Source organism: Maniola hyperantus, chromosome 5, assembly GCF_902806685.2.
Source record: "Maniola hyperantus chromosome 5, iAphHyp1.2, whole genome shotgun sequence".
Classification (NCBI taxonomy): domain Eukaryota; kingdom Metazoa; phylum Arthropoda; class Insecta; order Lepidoptera; family Nymphalidae; genus Maniola; species Maniola hyperantus.
In genome coordinates, this window is record NC_048540.1 from 11,137,762 (window position 1) to 11,163,169 (window position 25,408).

Below are 25,408 nucleotides of genomic sequence, written 5' to 3' on the forward strand. Positions count from 1 at the left end.
ATTTTATCATATATTTTTCATAGTAGGATGAGTATTTAAAAATAAAATTTCGAAATTATAAAATAGTTTGTCCCTTCCTTACCACTATAGGCTGTTGATTCAACCTAAGCTAATTTGGTTTACACTCCGCAAGCAAACTCGCCATTGTCTTCGTCCTCATACAAACTTCTAGGAAAAAGAAGAACAACCCAAGAAACGGAAATATCAGACGTTGACATGTTACTAAATGGAAAGTGATGTGTATTACACCTTTCATGTAGGTAGATCTCCAGTAATAAACGGACCGTCCGACCGAGCAGTTGTTTCATTGATCCATATCTATCATTTGGCTACGCGGTGGGATTGCTTACCCGTATTTTTTTAAAATTATTATCGTTAAAAATGTCGGCCTATTTGGGGAATTTGCAAGTTTTTGACCATAAAACTAGTGAATGGCAGATATTTAAAGGGAAGTTAGTGCAATTCTTGAAAATTAATAAAGTGCCGGATGAAGAATCTAAAATCGGAGTTCTTCTAACCCATATGACCGATGAGACATACCGCTTGGTGCGTAATCTAGCATTCCCGAAAGAGTTGGAGTCGTTAAGTTACGCAGGACTGATAGAATTACTCGACAGTCATTTCAAGCTGAAGCAGTGTTCGTTCGCCGATAAAGCTAAATTTTACGGAGCGAGCAGGAGTCCAGGCGAATCATTGGGAGACTGGGCGGCGCGACTTAGAGGTCTCGCAGTCTATTGCGACTTCGGCACCGCCTTGGAGACGAATTTACTAGATCGTTTCGTCCTCGGTCTGGGCTCAGGACCAGAACGCGATAAGCTATTTGAACAGAAGCCGTCCTCGCTTACGCTGGGTCGGGCGATTGAGCTGGCAGAGCAGGCGGAGTGTGCCAAGAAGGCTAAGGCGTTGCCCAGTACGAGCGAAGTTCAAGTCAAGGAGGAGCCGCTGTTCCGAGCTAAGTTTCAAGGTCGCGCCGGTCGCGCCGCGGCGGCTCGGAAAGGCCGCGCTGACGGGCGCGCGAGCGACGGTGATCCACCAAAGCTACGTGATACTTCGCGCTGCAGTGTTTGTGGGTTAAATAATCATAAAAGTGAAAAGTGTTTTTTTAGGGGTTATAAGTGTAAAAAGTGCTTCCAAAAGGGGCACCTAAAAAAAGTTTGCCCTAATTCTAGCTCGGGTGTTTACCACGTCGATGACGAGGAGCTGCCTGACGGAGGGCATGAGTCATGTGAGGAATGCCATAATATTAACATAAGGTACGTGAGTGATAAACCTATCCTAGTGGATTTAACATTGGGAAATAAAAATATAACTATGGAACTCGATTCAGGGTCTAGTGTCTGTGTAATTTCAGATACATTATTTAAAGATAAGTTTGCAGATTATAAGTTAACAAAAAGTAATGTAAAAATGTGCATGTATAGTGGACATAAGATCTCACCCTTAGGGTTTTTCATTATTGAAGCTAATTTCAATAATTTAAAGAAGAAAATTAGAGTTTTTGTCATTAAAGACGGAGGGCCACCCCTGTTAGGTCGGGATTTTATGTCCGCCTTCAACCTAATTATTACTACTAAAATTAACTCTTTATGTGAAGATACGGATGCACAAGAATTATTAGAAAAGTTTCCCGATGTTTGGCGAGATGAATTGGGTTCGTTTAATAAATTTAAAGTCAAACTACAACTAAAAGATAATTCAGTTCCCAAATTTTTTAAACCGCGTACCGTACCTTTTGCCTTAAAAGATAAAGTCGAACAAGAGCTCGACAGATTAGTTAGTTTAGGCATTTTAGTTCCAGTTAATTATTCTCAATATGCTACTCCAATAGTGCCTGTTCTGAAGGCAAACGGCCAAGTTAAAATTGCAGGCGATTTTTCTATAACTTTAAATAAGGATCTCTTAATCGAAAAATACCCTCTGCCCCGAATTGAAGAGGTTTTTGCAAAAATAGGAGGGGGTGAGCGATATAGCAAAATCGATCTAAAGAATGCGTATAACCAGTTTATTCTAGATAAATCTTCTCAGGAACTTACGACAATTAACACCCACAAAGGTCTTTTTAAATATACTAGATTGGTATACGGGTTGGCCAACGCTCCTGCGATTTTTCAAAAGTCGATGGAAACCCTGCTCACAGGGATAGATGGAGTTAGCGTTTGGCTCGACGATATATGCATTACTGGCCCCGATAGAAACTCCCATTTGCAAAGGCTAGGTGAAGTTTTAAAAAGATTATGTGACGCCGGCTTACGTTTAGAAAAGAGTAAATGCGAATTTTTTAAGAAAAACGTCAAGTATCTAGGTTATGTCATAAGTAAATCGGGCTTATCGACTTGTCCAGATAAAGTGAAAGCCATTATTAGCGCACCGGAACCTAATAACATCACCGATGTTAAAAGATTTTTAGGCGTTGTGAATTATTATAGGAATTTTATTCCTAATGCGTCAGCTTTATTGTGTCCACTGCACGAATTATTACGTAACGATGTACCGTGGCAGTGGGGCTCGCGACAACGGAACGCCGTGGCGGCCGTGCGCCGGCACTTGGCGTCGGAGCGCGTGCTCGCGCACTTCGAGCCCGGAGCGCAGCTCGTGCTGGCGGTGGACGCCGGCCCCGACGGCCTCGGCGCCGTGTTGTCGCAGCGCGCCGACGACGGCAGCGAGCGACCGTTGGCGTACGCATCGCGTTCGCTCGCCACCAGTGAAAGGAATTACAGCCAAATTCAGAAGGAGGCGACTGCTATCATATTCGGTGTGAAACGTTTTCACCAATACTTATATGGTTGTAAAGAACCTTTTATTTTAAAAACCGACCATAGGCCTTTAGTGTCTATTTTTAATAGTAAGACGGGTATACCGGTGACGACGGCGCTTAGATTACAGAGATATGCAATTATACTGTCGGCTTATAATTATACGGTTCAATACGTGTCTAGCGATAACAATAAGGTTGCTGATTATTTCTCGCGCGCGCCCTTAAAGTGCGACGGTGAATCTACCGATCATGATGATCTGGACGCTCACTATGCCCTAAAGTTTTTAGACGAAACGTCCGCGGCGACTACTATTCGTGAAATAATACAGATGACGGAGCGCGATGCTACCTTGCAAACAGTTATTAAGTATATGAACCGAGGATGGCCTCGTAAAATAAGCTGTAAATCAATTTTACCTTATTTTCGGTGCAAGTCGGATCTACAGTTCGAAAACGGATGCCTATTTAGGGGCCATAGAATCGTCATACCGTCCCTATTAAGGGAAAAGATGTTGCGCGAGCTTCACAACTCTCATTTAGGCATTGTCAAATGTAAAAGCAATGCACGTCAGCGTATGTGGTGGCCTCAGATAGACGCACATATCGAGCGCTGGATCGGCTCGTGCGAGGCGTGTGTGCAAGCGCGCCCTGCGCCGCCGCGCGACCCCCCCGCGCCCTGGCCGCCCGCGGCTTGCCCCTGGCAGCGCATACACATAGATTACATGACCGTTGAGCAAAAAGTGTACCTGATTGTGGTCGATTCCTTTAGCAAATGGATTGAGTGTGTATATATGCATAGTGGCACGTCGACAAAGGCTCTAATAGGGAAACTTAAAACGATTTTTTCCACACATGGTCTTCCAGAGGTATTGGTTTCCGATAATGACGTTAAAATAAACTCGAACGATTTTAAAACATTTTGTTTAAATAACGGCATTAAATACATGACGACACCCATATATCATCCGCCCAGTAACGGTCAAGCCGAGAACTCGGTAAGAACGTGCAAAAAAATGTTAAAATGTATTATAAAAGATAGTCCGTCAATACAGCAGACTCATGAATTGTTACTAGGATATTTATTTAATTATAGAAATACCGTGCACTGTACTACGGGCCAGACACCGGCCAAGTTGATGTTTGGCAGAAATCTGCGGTCCCGTCTTGACTTGATTTTGCCGTCGAGTAGGATGGATCGTGGTTTCTGCCAAGCAACTAAAAGAACCTTTGACATTGGAGACGTTGTTTGGACTCGATGGTACAGTGCTCGGAAGGAGACATGGCAATTGGGGACCATACAAGCGAAGATAGGGAATAAAATGTATAGAATTTTAATTCACGACCTGGAAGTTTGCTGTATTAGACACGTAGATCAAATAATAAAATATACCGGTAAAGAAGATGTAAAGAAAGAGTCTTATCAGTTACCTTCTCCACCACCTTCAGCCGAGACCGCAATCGCCAGCCCCATTGATAATAATAATCAGTCCTTATTTCCCGCGAACACTCAATGTACCGACGAGCTGGCGGTGGAAATAGAAACTGATAAAACTCAAGCAACAACGGCACCGGATGTCGAATGTGTGGCAGATGGCGGTGATGGGGAAGAATGGGGCGATTGTGAGGACGGAGAGTGTGAGCGAGGGCTTGCGCAGTCGGAATCCGGGAGTGCGGCGGCAGCGTCGCAGGGTGGACCGTCACCCACGGTGGCTGACCCTGAGCAATCACCTCAACGTGAACTTAGCGCGAACGCGCCCGCGCCGTCACCCACACTCTCATGTCGAAGTAAGCGCAATAGAAAAAAAGTTGACTATAGAAAATATTTTTAGTGCGGTTTATTTTGTTATTGATACTTAGCGATTAATTATTTGGGTACCTACTGTGTTTTAGTTTAAGATTATTATTGTTTGTCAGCAGGTTCCAAAAATTAAGTGTGGAGGAGTGATGTGTATTACACCTTTCATGTAGGTAGATCTCCAGTAATAAACGGACCGTCCGACCGAGCAGTTGTTTCATTGATCCATATCTATCAGAAAGACAACAAAAGGAGAATGCTAAGAAACTTCGGCAAGCAGTATGAGTTAATGAGAGTAGTGATGGTTACTGTAAGATGTGGTAAATCTTTGAGTCCTACGTATCATATTATGAAGAAGAAAGAATACTGATTTTCAATAGGTTTTGGGGTCATGGCAAATTTGGTTATGAAACAAATAAAACGCAAGGTTTTTGCTGATACTGAATATAAGCGTTATTTTACTTAAATTTATAGACTGGAAACTCAAGGAAATCATTTAACTGTATGTTAAAAGATGTTTTTAAACACATTTTCAGTAAATGAATAATTTGTGTACACGTACGTACGCTGGGCTAAGCAAAAAGGAAAGCTTTACATAGTTGAGGAATTAAAATACACCGATTTTTTTGATTAGGAAGCATTGTCAAAGGGAAATTAGGTTGAAAACACTCATGGGGATAAAATGCAATGGAATAAAATAAGAGACGTCTTTGTCAAACCTGAAGATTATTTTAAGTTGTTTTATAAAAATGATTTAGCTGCTGATTATCATATTTTATCTATGAAGGCGTCTGCCAGGAAACAATGTGTATCCACTGTTCTGTGTGACCATAGACGGCTGATTTCAAAGGCAAAAAAAGATGACTTAATGTGCAAGGCTCAAATCATCCCCAGTGCTCATCATGATTTTTTCCCAAAGTATACCAGAATAAAATTGGCAATTAATTTGGATTTGGCTTAATTTTTTAGAATATTTTTTTTTATTGTTTTACTAGTTTTGTAATATTAAACACTGAGCAGTTAAGTTTATTATACTTTCGACCAATAAGTAAAGAAAGTTTATTATATTTTTAGTTTCTGAAAGAGATTTTTGTCTCGCGGATTTAAATTATTATATATTTTATTTCAAAATTGTCTCCGTAATTATAGGGGTTTAATAATGTTTTCGAATATAACACTACTAGTAATATTACAACCATAATAATAATGAAAAAAGCATTGATTAGTTTTTAAGTTTTCGAGAGTAGTTGATGTTCATTTGGACTGTTGTAATTATGAAATACATTATATTTTAGTTTAAGGAAAGAAATTATTCCTCAATATATTACCCGCGTTACGTTATAATGACTTTAATCTATAGTATACTGTAGTAATACACATTATTATTTAATTAGTATGAATGTAAATTATCGTATGTGTAGCAAAAATTATTTAATCCTACATTATGTTCGACGTAAAGTATAGTAAGTACTATATACAATGAAATACGATTGATATTTTCCAAAGTAAAATATCGTATGTGATTTTTAACGAAATCTGGCAAAAAAATCAAGTAACCTTTTCAAAGGTAATGTTCCACTCATAAAAATGTAGCTGTATGCGAAATTTGGTTCCTATACGACAGTATTTGACCTCATGAGCATCATTAATCTGCTTGCAAAACTTTAAACAGCTCTACTGTAAAGTTGATAAAATGCAGTTACGATATTATACGTAGGAGGTGTCGAGATTATAAAATTATTATCAGTCGGTTACACTGGACTGTTGTTAATGCAAGCTGGTTCCTGGATAGGTAACTTTGAAGATCCAAATAGTTACTTTTGGTTTCCTTCATACCTTGACGCCTAGCCGTTGATGAGTGACCGACTTTGGAGATTTTTTGACCTTTTAGTTTCTTATATGTCTGGGAGCCTAGTCGTTGTTAAGTGACCAACTTTGTAGGAAAAGAAAAGACAACTACGAGTACGTTTGTATAAGGAGCACAGGAGAACGCGCTCGGGAAACTTGTCTTATCAAAGTTTCGTAAAGCGTATCAAATTGTCCCTATTCAAAATCGATGAACAATTATACTTTGACAATAATTTATACTGACAATAACCTGGATATGGAAATATATTCAGTTGGTTGCAACATCGGTGACAGCTGCATTATCGACTAGAGCGTGATAATTTACTGCCTACATTGCTATTGTACCTATTTGCTTTCAAAGCGAGCTAATAACTATTGTTATTATAACAATATGTTATTAGATAACTCGCCAATTATTAGTATCAGCTTGTTATTTATAGGTTTTTGGGTAGTTTCAAAGAAACGCAGTTACTCCATTACAAGCTATATTTCCACTGACTCATGCATCGCGCGGCTGCAACCACGCACCTTTTATTTTCTATCTACCTACATCCTATAACACAGCTTTATTTTACCAACATCAATTCAAAATCGACTGATCCTTGTACTCACGGCTTGTATGGATGTTACCTACTGCACTACCAGGATTAAGATTGATTTAGAAACCGGAGATGACTTATTGTTGTATTGTTATAGAAATCAAATTCTATAAGGTTCAGATCAGTAGAAGTACATACTCGGTACTTAGGTATTTTGTCCGTGAAGAGACATCCTTATTTTTTTATATATTTAAAGTAAATATGTACCTAAATAACTAGACTGGCCTTAATCAGCTTTAATAAGGGCATAGAATATTGATTGGGCTTAAAATACGTCCGAATGAATTCAAGTTGTGCCATTACAGGTATAAATAAGTTATAAATAGAACTTGAAATGAAGGTAATACTTTAACTCGTTTTTTTCCTGTTACTTAAATAAGATGAACGATGAAAAGGCGCCAGAAAAAGGAGATTGTTATGTCAGGTGCAAATAGTCAACTAGGTACAGCTTCCTATGGAGTATCACAATTCACACTCACGCATGTCTCAACGGGCCACGCAAATCTTGGTGCATTATAACTTCTTGGCTTCCATCCAAAAAAGAACGTAAATTCATTGATGTTTACATAGCAATAATATTATCAGATCCATGGGTGGCTGCCAAAAATGTAGACGGTGCACGGAACATGAATAAATCGATATTTATCAATCATATCTCGTATAAATTCGTCTGATATGCACTCCGGAAGCTGATCTGCTGATTGGAGTGTTGGCATCGAGCTTGAAGAGCTGCCAATGTTTTTATTTTCTCGCGCTATCCAATTAAATTTTATTACTGTTAAACCCTATATCGGCAGATGCTTGTCGATTGAAAATAAGTCATGTTAAAACAATGAACTTGTTAACGAAACTTTTATGTTTTCATTTCGATAAACGCATTCTTTACTAACCCATCCTTACTCTGAGTTGAATTTCTCATTGGTAAGAGGCATGCCCCCTTTCCATTAATCATCATCATCATCTTCATCATGATCACTGGTGCTGCAAATCAAAACCGGTGCATGGGTAGCGGTAATCACTTAAGGTGACCCGTCTGACCCGCCGCTATTGAGTCTATACTCATTACCATCATGATCAACCCATCACCGGCTCACTACAGAGCTCAGGTCTCCTCTCAGAGTGAGAAGGGTTTTGGACATAGTCTACCGCGTTGGCCAAGTGCGGATTGGCAGAATTCACACACCTTTGAGAACATTATGGAGAACTCTCAGGCATGCGGGTTTCCTCACTATGTTTTCCTTTACCGTTAAAGCAAGTGATATTTTAATTATTTAAAAACGCACATAACTCCGAAAAGTTAGAGGTGCGTGCCCGAGATCGAACCCCCGACCTTCGATTGGAAGGCGGACATCCTAACCACTAGGCTACCACAGCTTACAAGATTAGTCTATACTAAACAAGTAAAACTATCAGCTAAAAATAATTTCAAAACAAGATACTTAGGACTTAGGTTCCGTTTAAAATATTAGAGAAGCAATAAAATTAGGGTTTCTGAAATTTAACCTTCCAGTCTGGTCTTGTAGTTTAAGACAAAAGTTCCTTTGGCAACACAAAGGGGAAGACTAGACTAGTTTGGGTTGAGCAGCAATGCAGCTTTAATTTGGAGCCGTACGTGACGTACGCCTGTCTCGAGACTTGATATAATTTATAGCACAAGTTTGTCAAACCATACAGGGAATTGTTGAATTTTTCCTACTACTATTTTTTTTAAACAAAACCACTCATGGCTAATCATATAAGCTTTTTAGGGTTCCGTACCTCAAAAGGAAAAACGGAACCCTTATAGGATCACTTTGTTGTCTGTCTGTCTGTCTGTCAAGAAACCTACAGGGTACTTCCCGTTGACCTAGAATCATGAAATTTGGCAGGTAGGTAGATCTTATAGCTGACATTTGGGGATCTGAAAACCGTGAATTTAGGGTTAGATCACACAAAAAATATTAAATTGTGGTCATGAACTAATAATTAGTATTTACAACTTTCGAAATGAGTGACTATATCAAGTGGGGTATCATATGAAAGGTGTACATTCTAAAACAGATTTTTATTTATTTTTATGCATCATAGTTTTTGAATTATCGTGCAAAATGTCGAAAAAATACGACTGTAGTACGGAACCCTCATTGCGCGAGCCTGACTCGCACTTGGCCGGTTTTTTTATATATAACAACTTTTTTAAAGAACTTATAGTCATAGCTTGGTCGAATATCAAAAAGTCTTGTTCATAACGGAAATAATACCTCCGGGAGAAACAGCACACTGAACTAAAATTGGTCACGTATCGAACGGATCTCGAGATAAATATAAACTTTCCTTTGCCATTGTCTTTACCAGACACGGCCTTTACAAGCTAGGTAGTGTAACGCCCGTACCTACTTACCTATTTCTTTACCAAAGTTACTTAACCAACAAACAGATAAGGTACTTATAAACTATATCTTTTGTCCGCTCTGAAAAATATGGGATTTGAAGAGCCCTGTTTTTGAAGTGAAGCTTCTAATTTTAGCGTAGAAGGCAATTTTTTAAAAACTTTTTACTAGGTTGACTTTTTTTTGTATCTATTTGTCTTTCCGTCGAAATTGGTAACTGATTTTTCTTATTATTTTATTTTTAACTTAATTAATTGGACTTTTGGAAGTAGTTCCAAAAGTCCAATTATGTTAAAAAATTTAAACACGACGTGTGGGATTGGATAAGAATTAATGATATTGGTAGAGAGTAGAGACTATTGATTATTACTAATGACGACCTCCCTGGCGCAGTCGTAAGTACTGTGGTCTTATTAATTGGAGATCCGGGTCGATTCCTTTCAGGGGGTTGGAATTTTATAATTTCTAAATTTCTGGTCAGGTCTGGTGGGAAGCTTCAGCCGTGGCTAGTTACCATACTACCGGTTCAGCCGTGATGCCAAGCGATTTAGCGTTCCAGTACGATGCCGTGTAGAAACCAAAGGGGCATGGGTTTATTAAAGACTGCCTTACAGGTTCCAGGTTAGCCCGATTCCTTGTACATTTATATGAATAAAAAAAACCGGCCAAGTGCGAGTCAGGCTCGCGCAATGAGGGTTCCGTACTACAGTCGTATTTTTTCGACATTTTGCACGATAATTCAAAAACATAGTTTTTGCATAAAAATAAATAAAAATCTGTTTTAGAATGTACAGGTACCTTTTATATGATACCCCACTTGATATAGTCACTCACTTCGAAAGTTGAAAATACTAATTATTAGTTCATGAACATATTTTAATTTTTCCCCTTACGTGTGCTATAAGGAGCTCCTCATTAATCGGTGTCCTCATTATAAGGTAGTTGCTCCTGAACTAAACCGTTTTGATTTTCAATTTTACACCATAATTTGTACACCAAAAAAACAAGAACTTACAGGATATAATTAATGTTCGCCAGAATTCGGGATATAAAGTATAAACTTGCAATTATGCGATTTCGCAACAATTCCGCTGTAAGTTAACGTTGAAATAATATTATTTTTGAAATAAGGTTGCACAACGGATAGAACAACCGCTGACTCGCGATGAATTTTTCATAGCGAAGCAATCGTTTAAGCAGAATAACAGTTTTAATTTAATTTCGTAAGTACTGTTTTTTTCCTTAATTTTGCCTTTAAATAGACGAAATTACGAAATTTTGGAGGATAATATGAAGGTATAATATGGATCAAGAAAACTTTAAGCAAATGCGAATGTCATTCCATATGATCCGATAAAATACGGTAAGTGGGTACGGTTTTTTTAAGCGTATTTTCTTGGATTCAGATGCTACTGATACTAGTGTAAAAAAGCTTTAATTGCTTATTGGAATATTGTAAAAAATAGCTTTCTTTTATATTAAACTAGAAGATGCCCGCGACTTCGTCTGCGTGGAGTTAGGTTTTAAAACTCCTGTCTTTCCCCGGGATTTAAGCTATCTCTGTATCAAATTTCGTCAAAATCGGTTGAACGGTTGAGCCGTGAAAAGCTAGCAGACAGACAGACAGATAGACAGACAGACACACTTTAGTAATTATAATATTAGTATGGATTCTAATAGATTTAAAAAATAACTGCAAAAAAGAAAAGGTACCTAATAAAGAGGCAGATAACTTAGCGGAAGAAATGAATATCAGGATTTTTGTAACATTTTTCAATTATGTAGAAACAGTAATTGAAGTTACACATCGAATTTGTAGCAAAAAACTATAGGCGGGTTTTTTGGGTTAGGAAGTTTACCTATAAATCGATGACCCAACTTTATTCGGACGACTTTCTAACGACGTTATTGGAAAGCGATCCACGTCAAACTAAACTTCTTCATGAAAGTACTGCAAGATACACGAGATGAAGTAACATTGCTTTAACTTTTTGAGTAGGAAACTAGCAAATGCAAACGCCTTTGCACTAATAGAAAATTTCGAAAATTTCAGCTTTACGTATAATATTTTATTATACAAGTATCTGAGTGTACAAAAATTACGTATTTTCGACTATATACCGATTATAATTACAATTGTATTGTACAAATTCTTCACCAAAAAGTGCGTGACAGATATTTTTTACTAGCCGATGCCCGCAACTTCATCCGCGTGAATCTAGGATTTTAAACATCCTGTGGGAAACTCTTTGATTTTCGGTTAAAAAGTAGCCATTGTCACTCTCCAGGTCTTTGACGATATCTGTGCAAAGAATCACGTCAATCTATAATATTAGCATGATTGAAGAACAAATCAACAAACAAGCACAGTTTGGCATTTATATTTTTTATACTGATATTTTATAAACTTGATTTTGCCTACAACTTCGTACGTTTATCATAAAATTAACTCAACCGATTTAAATAAACTAAAGCGTTCAATGTTTTGATATTTGATTATATCAAATAGGCTTTCGGGCTGGATTTTTTTGTCTCAATCGATGCAGTGCAAAACTGTTGAAAGGAGATCACTGCCCATACAAAAATGCCAAAATTTGAAAGTGCCGGCCAAAAAAAGTTAGCAATTCCTTCGATAGGTCGTACTATTCTAAACATATTTTATTACTACAGCTAAGCTGTAAGGGGGCTACCCGAAAAGATATTGTAGTTTGAAAATCTTTAGTACGTTTTGAATGATCTCCTTTATAAAGATGGAATTAAAAGAGAGACAAGATAACAACTAGACAGGAAACTACCACATGATATTTTATTCTATTACCACGTGCAGGCGTAGATTAAAGAACCGCTTTTTCTGAGCCTGTGTTGGCTTGCTAAAAACGGGTAATTACCCGTTTTTTACCCCAAAGTAAATCAATTAATGGTATCCATTTAGCTTCTCAAATTGTATGTGTAGCTCGCCTTTGTCTCGAGAGCAATTCGCTGGCTAATTGCTTTTCTCCGTTGTGCGGCGAACAAGAAATCGTTAAGAAGTCTCTTTTACTGTTCCTTAATTGAAGTTATTCTTTTCCATCAAAGGAGTGCCGGGTTACAAGCACTGTACTATGTAGCATTTGTATTTCATTTTTAGGGTTTCGTACCCAATGGGTGCCAACGGGACTCTATTACTGAGACTCCGCTGTACTTCCGTCCATCCGTCTCTCTGTCAGCGGGATGTATCTATCTCATGAACCCGTAGAGAGTTGAAATAATTTTCACAGAATGTGTGTTTCTATTGGCGTTTAACAGCAAATACTAAAAATTTCAAAATTTGCCACTATTCAAATTAAAATGTGTTTTTTCGTGTACGATGGTACGGAACCCTTCTTGTGCAAGTCCGACTCACACTTGACCGATTTTTTTTATATTATAAGATCAGAACTTAAGTTTAGATCCTCAAAACAAACGAATCGATTTTGGAGCGTAAGTTTTTGAATTTTCAAGGGCCGTTTCTGATATCACTTGCTTTTTATCAGTGAAGGAAAACATTGAAACCTGCACGCTTGAGAGTTCTCCTTAGTGTTCTCGAAAATGAGTGAAGTCTGCCAATCCGCACTAGGCCAACGTAGTGTCATTCTTCATCATTAGCTCTGTCAAAATTATTGGATTCTATGATTCGACCACATATAGGTTTTCAATTCAAGGAAATAATATCTACTGTAAACTAGCTGGCGCTTGACTGCAATCACACCTGATGATAAGTAAAGATGCTTTCTAAGATAAAATAAAAGCCTGAAGCCTTACCTTAAATGACGTTTCGTTAATGTTGTGATCGTATCAATATTGTAAATTACGGACGCAGACTAGAGAAGTCGAAAGGACATTCCATTAGCAGTAGGTACTAGGTAAGATGAAGCAATCATGTGCTCATGGCATGTTGAATACGATAATATGGTACCCTTATAAGGATAGGTGCTTTATAAAATTATTTACTACATAGAAACAATGACAAAGAAGAACAATACATATTACTTATTATTTAACCAAGTAGTTATTATATAGTAGTATTCTTGGCAACATTACACGTGGGCATGATCTGTATAGTAATAAGATAACGCTTGCTTTAAGTTTTATAGTAATATTTTAACAATCTAGTAGTCTTTTATGGTTAATTATATTAATTATATTATTTCAAAGCTGGTATAAGCCGTATAATCTGTTCACAACAAAATTGTATGAAGGTGAAACCGCCATTAAGAGCCTGAAAGCCAAGTTTAACGAAGAGGAAAACAGATTATAATGGTTTGTGAAATTTCGTCTTGACCCGAAACTCACTGTGGGAAACTTATACAATAACCCTGTAATGGTGAATAAGTTTCATAGAACTTCCGTTGAAGGATAATGTAACCTTTGAACAAAAGATATTTTTATGTGTGTTTACTTACCTACAAAATAAATAAACCTTTTCTTGTTTTGAGTAACTAAATATATAAAACGGAAAGGTGACTGACTGACTGAATGACTGACCTTTCAACGCACAGCTCAAACTCAGACAAGTAAAGTAGGTAAGTTAGGTATATTGTTAGGGAGTTTCGTTGTGGTTGATGTTGCTCTCATAACTTCAACTCGAATATTTTAAAGCAACATTACTCTTGTCGTATTCATTCTGTACTTGTGTCACGTTTAACATCGTAAGCGCCGCAGCGGCTGAACGGGATAAAATATTCAGTCGGCAATTTTCACTGCACTCGTCACGAAATAGGAATATCAGCTCAAAATCTTGAATTTCGTTTACATCGCAAATTCTAAAGTGCTCTCGAAACCAAAGAACTTGCATGTACTACTACGTAGTACACTCGAAACTTAATTCTTGTGACGGTGTAAGCGACTTGTCATTATTCACTGAATTAGTAGTTTTATTGTTTTGTTTCATATGTATTTTTTGTAACCGAGTAACAACCTACTGAGACCGCAGTAAAAGTAACTAGCCACCGACAAATACTTTCGCCAGTCAAGCCTAGTTAGATAAATAATAATTGCATGTAAAATATACCTAATACAACAGTTATTTTATCATGTTTTTTTTAAAATTAATTTGTAACATTTATTTGTATTAAGTTTTCCGGTGTTCTTCGTGCTAGCATATTTGTATGAAACATAATGATTGTCGTGTTGAATTTTCATGGAAATTGTGGTCCGTATGAATAGAGTTCGGATTACGTGACAACAAAGGAATTTTCCAGAAAACTGGACAGTGTTCATTCTGAAACTCACCAAGCCAATGTTTATTTACAATTCAAACAAGCGTGGCCTGGATACCGCTAACAACTCTCATTCTATTGTTCTTTATAACTAGAGAAAATACGGATAAAATCGAATGACGTAGATCGACGTGGTAAATTACGATATAGCTAGTTCTGACAGAAATCTGAAAAGTTCAGAATAGTTGTAAACGTTTTCGAGGAATGTAAGATAATCGCTGCAAAGAAATGATGTGAGTGTACATTGCGCGTTATTATAAAAACAGAAGTTATCGAAACAACAGTACTTGTTGTTCTTACGAAGTATTTTTGTGCTAGGTTTTTTTTAAATCGGCAAACTACTGTCCTGGTAGATAAACATTTCTATAACCTTATTTGAAGATTTGCGAGAGCTACATGCGGGAGGATCTGGGAACCTAGTAGCATTAATATACCAAGAAAACTATACCTACTATTGAGTATGTGATTAACGACCTTCAGCAATTAGGAATACGATGCAGAGAGAGAGAGAGAGTTAAAACTACCCAAATGATTGTAAAAGTAATAAACAAAAATATAGCTATACTCTTTTCACGGAGAGAAGTTAGTGTAGGCTTCTCTCTGTTACGTAATCCCATACAAATGGCAAAGACAAAACCTTAACCATTTTGAGAGACCAACATGTTTTCAAAAACATTCCAAATTCAACTCGAAAACAGTTTCGTTTGCGATTGGTTAGTGACTCAAGATGGTTAACGTCCACCGAGTTTTCTGTCTTAGTCATTTGTATGAGATTACGCAACAGAGAGACACTTATACTAACTTTTATCCGTGGATAGAGTACAAAATGTGTTCATGAATTGTATACAGTGCTGCAGTGCAAGCACATTCAGTACGACGGGGTTTTCTCGCGGCCTTTGTTTTGACAATGCACTGCAAAATCGGCGAAAATATATTTCAAAAATATATTTCAATAGGTACTTCATATTAAGTGTAGAATTGTGCCACTAGACAGGTTGAGTTGGTAAAGTGTATTCACTCGTAGTAAGTAAACAAACCTGAAAACCTTTATTCGATGATTGTTTTGTAAAAATAATACTCGAGATACAATGTTTTCACAATATTTGCCTAAAGTACAAGCAATGTAAACTGTAAATAAATTTTATTCCAATATTAATAAGCCGACGAAAGAAATCGTCTTAACATCTTTTGATTTTATTTTATTCTACTGATTTGTATAACAAAGCTGCTTTTCAATATGGAACGGAGGCATCCTGAATAGAATGTAGGTACCTACTCGATAACAGAGTTCCGACTGGTGATATCATCCCTATACTTACCAGAATTTATTAATACGTTAGTACGTAATTTTTAAATACCTAATTATTTTAAAAAGAGTTTTTAAAAATAAATAATTGCTACATAAATTCACGCGGGCATGACTTGTAAGGTAATAGGTAAGTTGTAAGTTTTATTATATTCATGTTAATTTTATTTATAGTTATAGTTGTATCAGAGTTTCTTACATTTTTAAAGCTGTATTGTAACAAATCATGTTACTTACCTACTATTTCTGTGACTCTATACCTGATAGTAAAGACAAGATTAAAAACCTGCCAAGTGCGAGTCCAACTCACGCACTGAGGGTTCCGTCAGTCGTACTTCTACTACTACAATCGTATTTTATCAATATTTTGCACGATAAGTCAAAAACTATTATGCCTTCAAATAAATAAAAATCTGATTTAGAATGTACAAGTAAAGCCCTTTTATATGATACCCCACTTAGTAATAGCAATATTTGTTCATGAACACATTTTAATTTTTTTCTTGTGATGTAACCACAAATTCACGGTTTTCAGATTTTTCCCCTCATGTCTTCTATAAAACCTACTTTCATGCCAAATTTCATGATTCTAGGTGAACGGGAAGGTTTCTTGACAGACAGACAGACAGACCTAAACTTCAAAAACTTTTTCAAAAATTAAAAACAGGAGGTAAATTTAAATATTCATCCTCCTCTTTATCATATTTTGATAACTGTATACTTACTTGCCTATTGCCACTTCAGCTTTGCAACCCGTTTAGCTATGTCAATCACTCTGGTTTTCCTATCTCCTCATTTCTGATTTGATCACGTAGAGTGCCTCAAAGCATAGCTCTCTCCATCACCCGCTGTGTAACCTTGAGCAATGAGCAGGGCACATAGTTCAACAACACGATAGACGTTGTGGTCCCAAGTTGGCCCCGGAAAGCGCAGCATTGGAAGACCCTTGATAGGTGGACAGAGGACATCAAACGAGTCGCAGGGAGCCGCTCGATTCAGAAGATGCAAGACTGTGGTGTGAACGTCCCTACAAGAGACCTATGTCCAGCTGCGGACGTCTATCGGTTGATAATGATACTTACTCACCTTACGTCCTGCTTACTTAATTTTCCTGTTTTATTTTAAAAAAGTAAAGTGTTCTATGTTAAGTGATCACTGTTTGAACCATTAATCTTCTGCTATGTCACGTCACGACGATGTGCTGTAATAGATGGCGACATAAATGCATGCAATTATAATTTACTCTCGCTTTTAACATGGCTGCACCCACACGTCTCTATGTTAAGTTATTAAATCTTTATAATAACATAATGGTTGATGAAAAAGACAGCTCTTGCATTTCAAAATAATTTCTCTTTCTAAAAGTACCTAAGTACTTATCTATGCATAAAGTTATTTTGTAAAGTCATGTCCAATAGTTTGTTATTAATGACTTAGGCAATAGTTTGGAAAGCAGATTTACTAAGAAAAAGCTGGAAAGAAACTTGGTTTTTAAAACAGTACTTTTAAAAGAAAAACGTAACAATACTTACCGACATCTATTATTAGTTCTCGCGGGAGCTAACCATCATTATACCTACTTATTATTAGTGATGAGGAGCTGCTAAGCAAATTGATTCCGTAGATTACATTCATTTCATTATAGCCTGACATAGAGATGATCGTACCGCGAACAACAGCTGTCTGCAGCGCAATTTCAGCTTTAGTTATGGATTTGCTCTTGCAAATTGCAAGCTTATTTTGAACTTACATTTTTATCTGAAAATAGGAAACATTCGTTACGAGAGCTGATATAAACACATTTTTAAAATGATACAAGATTTATCTTCATCATCATCATGATCAACCCATCACCGGCTCACTACAAAGCACGGGTCTCCTCTCAGAGTGAGAAGGGTTTTGGCCATAGTCTACCACGCTGGCCATGTGCGGATTGGTAGACTTCACACACCTTTGAGAACATTATGGAGAACTCTCAGGTATGCAAGTTTCCTCGCGATGTTTTCCTTAGCCGTTAAAGTAAGTGATATTTAATTAATTAAAACGCACATAACTCCAAAAAGTTAGAGGTGCCCGGGATCGAACCCCCGGCCTCCGATTAGAAGGCGGACGTCCTAACCACTCGGCTATCACAGCTTTTAATACAAGATTAATACACAGTAAAATTCAACAAAGGTGAAATAGTTAAAGAAAAGTAAAATAGATTGTGCTATTCTCAAATAGCAGGAGCATAAAATTTCATTATTATCCGTAAAAAGTAAAGAGGAATTCGATATGCGCGGAACGTCTGAACCCTTAGGGCACCCACTCATCTTTATTTGTCTAAGATTACTTTGGCCTTTAAGAAGTTACATTACAAGCCCTGAATATATTCGGATTTGCACAAAGGGCCCAGTAAAATAGGAAAGTTTTGCTATACCTAGCAAATATGGTAGCTTAACAAAAATAAAACTCGCTTTACATTATATTATCAGCTATTTATTTCAATTTAAGTAGGTAATCTAATCTAAATCTACACTAATATTATAAAGAGGAAAACTTTGTTTGTTTGTTTGTTTGTTTGTTTGTTTGTACTGAATAGGCTCAAAAACTACTGGACCGATTTTAAAAATTCTTTCACCATTCGAAAGCTACATTATCCACGAGTAACATAGGCTATATTTTATTTTGGAAAAAAATAGGGTTCCGTAAGATATTTGGGTTTTTCGGACACAAGGTGTAAAAAATCAACCAGAAAAGTTACTTATTTTGCGTACGCTGCCTAAACTATAAAAGATAGAACCATAAAATGTTCTAATTAATTGTAGATCTTATAAATATCTACAAAAAAGTCCGCGACACACTATACCCATCTATGTCGAGTGAGGCACAGCAACCATTTTTTTATTTAAAAATCTTGAATTTTTTTTGGACTACATTTAAACGCGTTTATTTTACTCATGCTATTAATCCTTATCAAAATAAATGATTTCATCACTAAGAACAGTTTATGGAGATAATATTTGGTCTTTGAATGATTAAAATTGGACGTTTGGTTTTGAAGTTATGGCGAAATTAAAATATTACGATTTCTGCTGCACGGCCCGTTGTATTATATAAAGAGGTAATGTCGTTAAGTTTGTTTGTAGGGGGTAATCTTTAGAACTACTAAACCGATTTTAAAAATTCTTTCACCAGTAGAAAGCTACATTATTCCTGAGTGACATAGGCTATACGGGATCTTTAAAAACCTAAATCTACGCGGGCGAAGCCGCGGGGATCAGCTAGTATTATATAAAACCAAAAGGTGACTGACTCAATCAACCAGTTCCTGCTTCTCTATTTTACGTTGAGCTCACACAGGCAGAGTAAAAAGGAAGCATTATAAAATTAGTAAATAATTACAAAATACAATAAATACGTACCTAGAGGTAGAATGGTATAATAGTGGTTTAAAAATCGTTTTAGGATATGATTTTACGTAAAAATAATATTATTTTTTAAGTAACTAGGTGGTGTTAGATGTTATTAAACAATTTACAGCAGGTGGTTGAGTTTTTTTTGTAATTTTTGTACTATTAATTCCATTGAACCATCGACTTACAATATTAGACATCTTTCTAAAGTTACCCGTTGCTACTGTACCAACTCAGTTGGCGATTCTTTTTGCCCCCCGCACTATTTATTTTCTGTAAAAATCTGGTAGACTGGAAACGTCAAAAAATGTTATTTAATTAAAAATTCGACTGTAGCATAAACAGTGCGCCAACTTTCTCGCAGATTATCATCGACAAAGCATTGCAAAAACCGTGAGAGATTTTTTTGTTGCTCTGATTGTGTTTGGCCAGAATCGGATCAATGTCGGATATTCCAATTTTTTCTACGTTTTAGGTGCCACACGGTTTGACAAGCTACCGCCAATCAAGTTGCTCGTGTTTACGGAAATATAGAATCTTTTTCAAGTGAAAAGTGGAGCATTGGCAACACCAGTGAAAAAATAACCACAAGGATATATCCTTGTGGATATTTTTCCCCGGGGAGTACTAACAGAAATTTGATAACCTTAAATCAATATGCTGTTAGAAATAAAATAAATTGTGTTGATTGTACACTGGTATTCGCTAGAGGTATCCGTTGGGCATTAGATTACCTTTTTTGTTTGTATTTGTGTAAAGAGTAAATAACATTGGAAAATAATATGATATCCTTTCGAACAATTTAAATAATTTTCAAATAATACTTACAGCTTTTTCTTTATTTTATTGATACCGCGTATTTACATCAAAATGACGCTATGCATGTAATGTGAATGATTTTGCTAGCGGTTCTAATATAATATATCATTGTTGCTAATGAACTGCAGTTGAAGCATTATTATGATTAGGTATTTATGTCGATATCATTAAATAGATTGGCCTATTCGCTACTTCACATTTGTTAATCATGTACCATATTGCCATCTATTCCTCTTTCTTACAAATAAACGTAAAGCGCGTCTGTTGGGAGGCCTTGGCCAAAACTAGTTATTGGGGCCGATTCTCTTGTACACAATCTCTTAACTAAATTAAATTAACAGGTCTAAATCTAGTGCTATCCTTTTCCGCAAGCAACATTATGAAAGGGATAGCAATAGATTTAGACGTGTTGTTTTAGTTTAGTTTAGAGATTGTGTACCAGAGAATTGGCCCCATTATCACACTATCAGCACACACATGCCGCCTAAAAACTAGGAATAAGTAAGGGTTTAATTACATAATATGTTATAGTCCACTCCTTGTCCTTTGAGCCATTAAAGCAACCAAAATAGTGATTCGGTGTAAGCTTGGTAAAAGTATGTTAGGTAAGTAGAAAAACGTTTAGGACATTATTTATGTCCTAAACCTTTTTCTACCTGATACCTTCTTTGGACGTTTTTTTAATGCCTCGGAAAACATTTATGTTAAAGCATTAATTTCCAAAAACCTAAATCCACGTGGACGAAGTTGCGGACATCAGGTAGTCCTTCATACAAAGATTACTTCAATTTTTTTGTGATGAATTAAGTAGCAAAATACATTAGGTACGGTCTATACACTATTTCACGAGATTATACTCAAAGTTTTGCGAGCTCATGTATTTATCAGAATTTTATTTCAAAAATCAGTTTTCTAGAGTTTATGCAACAAAATGTTCTCGCTAGATGCTTGTCGCGGCGAATCGGATTTGGATCACGTCTCAAACGAAGACGGTTTGACGTGTTGTCGGCGACTTGCATAAATTTGCAAGATTAAGCAATCCCTCGTCGACCTAGACTTGCTCTGTATTTACATAAATGTAGCTTTGTTGTCTGTTTCAGTTATGTTTTTGCTAAAGGGTTTTCCGCTGAAGGGTTTGCTGCTGCGAAACATTTTTTTTTGTTTCATTGTCATTATTATTCATGAACTTTTTAACAGTAACGAAATCTTTTATTTTTTATTTTATGTTTGTATTTATAATAATAATAATAGTTCATTTATCCTTTCATATGCGCAAACTAACCATAAAACACTTTACTAAGTAATAACTTTCACATTTTGAAAGCATTAACTAAAAATATATTGTTCGAACTCAAAATAAATAAAAAATTATAACACAGACATCTTGAATCACATACAAAATGGACCTCACCTTAGTCATTTTTACGGAGTGCCCGATGCTGCTGACGTAGCTCTGCTATATTAGTACTAAATCTTATATGCTCCGATGGGCCCTGCATTTAACGTGGTTTTTGACGGTGAGCGTTCTCCTTTACATGCGTTAAAAAAATCTTCTTATTTTTGATGACCTACCCGACGTAGCAGTGAGTGCTATAGATACTGCTGTAAGTAAGAAGAACCACAGGCTCAATTTCTGACAAGGGCTATTTTGAGATTTGTAATTTCCATAATAATTGGCTTTGTTTTAGTCTAGTGGGAGGCTTCAGCCATGACTAAATAACACCCTACCGACAACTCGACGTGTTATTTAGCATTCCAGACCTATCTTATTAAAAACCAATAAGGGGAATAGGTTTATCATCCCTTAACACTTACTGTAAGATCGCAGTCATTAACTAATTGCCATTTATAATAATAACTACCCCATGTGAAGTCCTCTCATTATCATCTGACAAATATATAGTATATTAGTATACAAATATATATCATCTGATAAATATATACCGATAATGATTAATGTCCATACTAATGGCTGTGAGATGAGATAGTGCACAGTTCGCCACAACTGTACACATTACAGGCGAAGGCGATGTATAATTTATGTAACTTGTGCCCATTTGCTGAGGAGGTAGGTATATGATTTAGACATTCGACATTATGCTCTGTGTAGGCAGGCCACAGAAAATTGAACATCAAGAGTATGCATATACAAGGTTTTGCATGAAAACAAAATCGTAAAATGTTGGAGGGGGACAACGGAGAATACTTTGTTGTGATCGGTGGACTCAAAAGTCACGTAATCAAGACAATGTGCGGAATGAGGGTACCGAACGGGCGTGGGCTGACTTTTATGCTAAGCAACTGCCTAAGGCAGTGCTCCGCACAGGTGCTCCGACCGCCGGCGAGAAAACGACTAACTATAGGCGATTTTCTCTCTCAAGAAACGCACAATAAATGTACATTCCGTGTAAACGAAAGAGATGCATATATCAAAAGTTGCTCGTAAAATGACGTAGACACCTGTTATGAAAGGATTTTTGAACATCCAACCTCCAAGGGAGTAAAATAGGGGTTTGAAAGTCGTGTAATCCACGCGTACGAATTCACGGTCCTAAGTCCGTTGGTAAGAAAATCTTGCCAAAAACGATTACATTACGCTTGAAACAAAATAAAATCCAACGTTATATAAACTGCAGAAGCGCGGCTCTTAGACACACTTATACAATTTATACAATTTCATGTATAATAACTTCTAGGAGGTAGATCCGTTGGGTACGTAGATTAGAGTTGGATGGATAGTTGGATAGAGTCAAGTATGTAGGTACACAAGCGTGGCGATACGGTATATCGCCACGCTTGTGTACCTACATACTTGACTCTATCCAAGAAATGACAGCCTTATGAAAATCTTTATTAGCATCGTTCGTTAAATAGCGGGAAGTTTCCAGTTCCATTCTTTAGTTGACTGTATAATTAGTTAATACATATTATACGGATTCACTTTAAAAATTTAGATAAAGTAAAGGTTCAAAGTAAGTAGGTATAGCTTGGAACATTTTTATGAACTCATTTCGTTTACGGAGACTAATCTTCACGTCATTTTTTAACAATTTATCTCAAGTGAGGGCCCGAAGTGGTGGCCGGGGTTTAAAGTCATTTTTCACCGGTTATAACCTAACCGCTTTTTATTCAGAAGATTTTTCATATTCAACGTTTTATAAGCTCCTCCGGTTTTGTAAAAAGCCGGCAATCGTTTCATTCAGTTGGCTGAATTCACTATGCATTTGTTTTCAAACCTAAATTGGTTTTGTTTTTTAAAATTAATGAAGAATTTGCAAAATTAGTAGATTACTTTTTGTTCAAAAGAATCTTATGACATGGTGCCTCTTGCGTTCACAAAATTTTGTAGCAGGTACAAACTACCTGACCTACCCCGGCTTCACTTGAGCGAAATTTTTGAAAAACGGTAAGAATGGAATTTCCCAAACATCCTGATACACGCACTTCTTTAATTTTAACGAAAAGTTCAAATATTTGAACCTCAATAGCTCAACAGGTAAAGGAGTGGACTGAAAACCGAAAAAGCTCGGTCGATTCAAACTCTGCCAGTTGCACTATTATCGTACCTACTCCTAGCACAAGCTTGACGCTTAGTTTGAGAGGAAAGGGGAATATTAGTCGTTTAACATGGCTAATATTCTTTAAAAAAATACCAATTTACGTAAATATATCTTAAAATTACAGACTTTCATCCCTTTTAAACTCTTCAGGGGTAGAATTTCTAAAAATCCTTTCTTAGTGAGTGCCTACGTCATAAAAGGAACCTACTATCTTTCATGTTGTAAGTTTATTCTGTGTTTTGGTAAATCAGTCAGTCAGGACAAGTCTTTTTATAATATGAATAGGTAAATTAGGTATCTATCTGCATGGTAAAAATAACAGAATAAAAAAGCATTGCTTTGATGCTGGAATTATTATGTATGCTAAATCAATAAAGAGGAAAACTTCAAGAAAGAGTAGGTATCCAAGTTATTAGTAACATATAAAACAGTTCATTAGAGTGCAACTTAAGAAGGCAGTTCATTAGTCAAATTCGCTCGAAATTTACTGCTGTAGTAACGAACACATCTTCCGCAAATTATATTGGGCTTGCAGCTGAAAATGGTAATTCTGGCCCATTTCGCTTGGAAAACGGGACGGAATCGGTTTGCGTGTTCTATTATAAGGCCGCATCTACGAACAATAAACTCAAATTACTTAATGCGAATTATACTTACGTACGTTATTTTTATTACTTTTTTAGGTTTACTACAGTCTAAATTTATAAATTCTCTTTATTCCCTATCCTGTGGAAGTTTTGGAAAATCCGGCCTTGTTCCTTATGTACATTATAACCTCTTTGCGAAATTTCAGCTTTCTAGGTCCAGTGATTTGGGCTAAGCGTGACGAATCAGTTAGTGATTCAGGACTTTTCTTTTTATTTCCATATTTAGATTTCGATTAACTCAAAAATAACTGATAGAAACTTTATAACAGTACCTACATAATTTAAAATTTGAACAATGATGAAACTATACAATGAACCAAAAGCTTAATTTGCTATAATCCGCTAAAACAGGTCGAATCTGTATGATGCAACATGCAGCATACGAAATGCACCACCCGCCCTCCCACTGCTAACCATGCAGGAAAAAGCAGCTACCAGGCAAGCACTACGCACCCGCACGACCATAACGCAGCACCACGCAGCAGCAGCAGTGGTGGCTACTGTGGTGGTGGGTAGTGGTAACTAAAAATCTTCCGCAAAATAACGCCTGCTTCTATACAAAATGATGAAACTATCACTGAAATCATGTTTCTTATCGGTGTATGAGTGACTGATGAACTTGTTGAAGCGACATCTCCTAATTCGAGATGCTGGGCATATTATGTTAATAGTTGTGTAAGTGGAGAACTTCCATATCACTAAATGTTTTTGCTTTTGTAAGAGGCACGTTTCCATGTCCATGTCATGAAGTGGCCACATTAGTAACGTTTCCGTTAACAAAGGATTACCAGTTTCAATATCCCCGTTATCAAGTACCTAACATAATTGCGGCACAAATTTCCAATTAAGTGTTAGAAGTGCTCGTAAATTTGGTAAACGTAAATCTCCGGCACCTTTTGATTACCCACCCTTTAAATCTGTTTGGGCGTCATAAAATTGTGTTATATATTCTACTAATTAACATTGTTTAGAATACGGTAATTAGTTTGTTTTAAACAAGCTGATCACTACGGCTTCACTCATTTAAAGTTTGATATACCTAACACAACATGTCTATGTTATTTCTGGATAAAGTAAC

The 25,408-nt window shown here is 36.7% G+C and overlaps 1 protein-coding gene across 1 annotated transcript; it reads left to right on the plus strand.

Annotated features, from left to right (window-relative positions):
• Nucleotides 1-319: 319 nt before the first annotated feature.
• LOC117982577 (uncharacterized) lies at nucleotides 320-4,781 on the plus strand. The gene is made up of 2 exons (XM_069498571.1): nucleotides 320-1,253; nucleotides 4,673-4,781. Exons 1-2 carry the CDS (start codon nucleotides 382-384, stop codon nucleotides 4,698-4,700), a joined length of 900 nt encoding a protein of 299 aa, XP_069354672.1. The 5' UTR covers nucleotides 320-381; the 3' UTR covers nucleotides 4,701-4,781.
• Nucleotides 4,782-25,408: the final 20,627 nt, after the last annotated feature.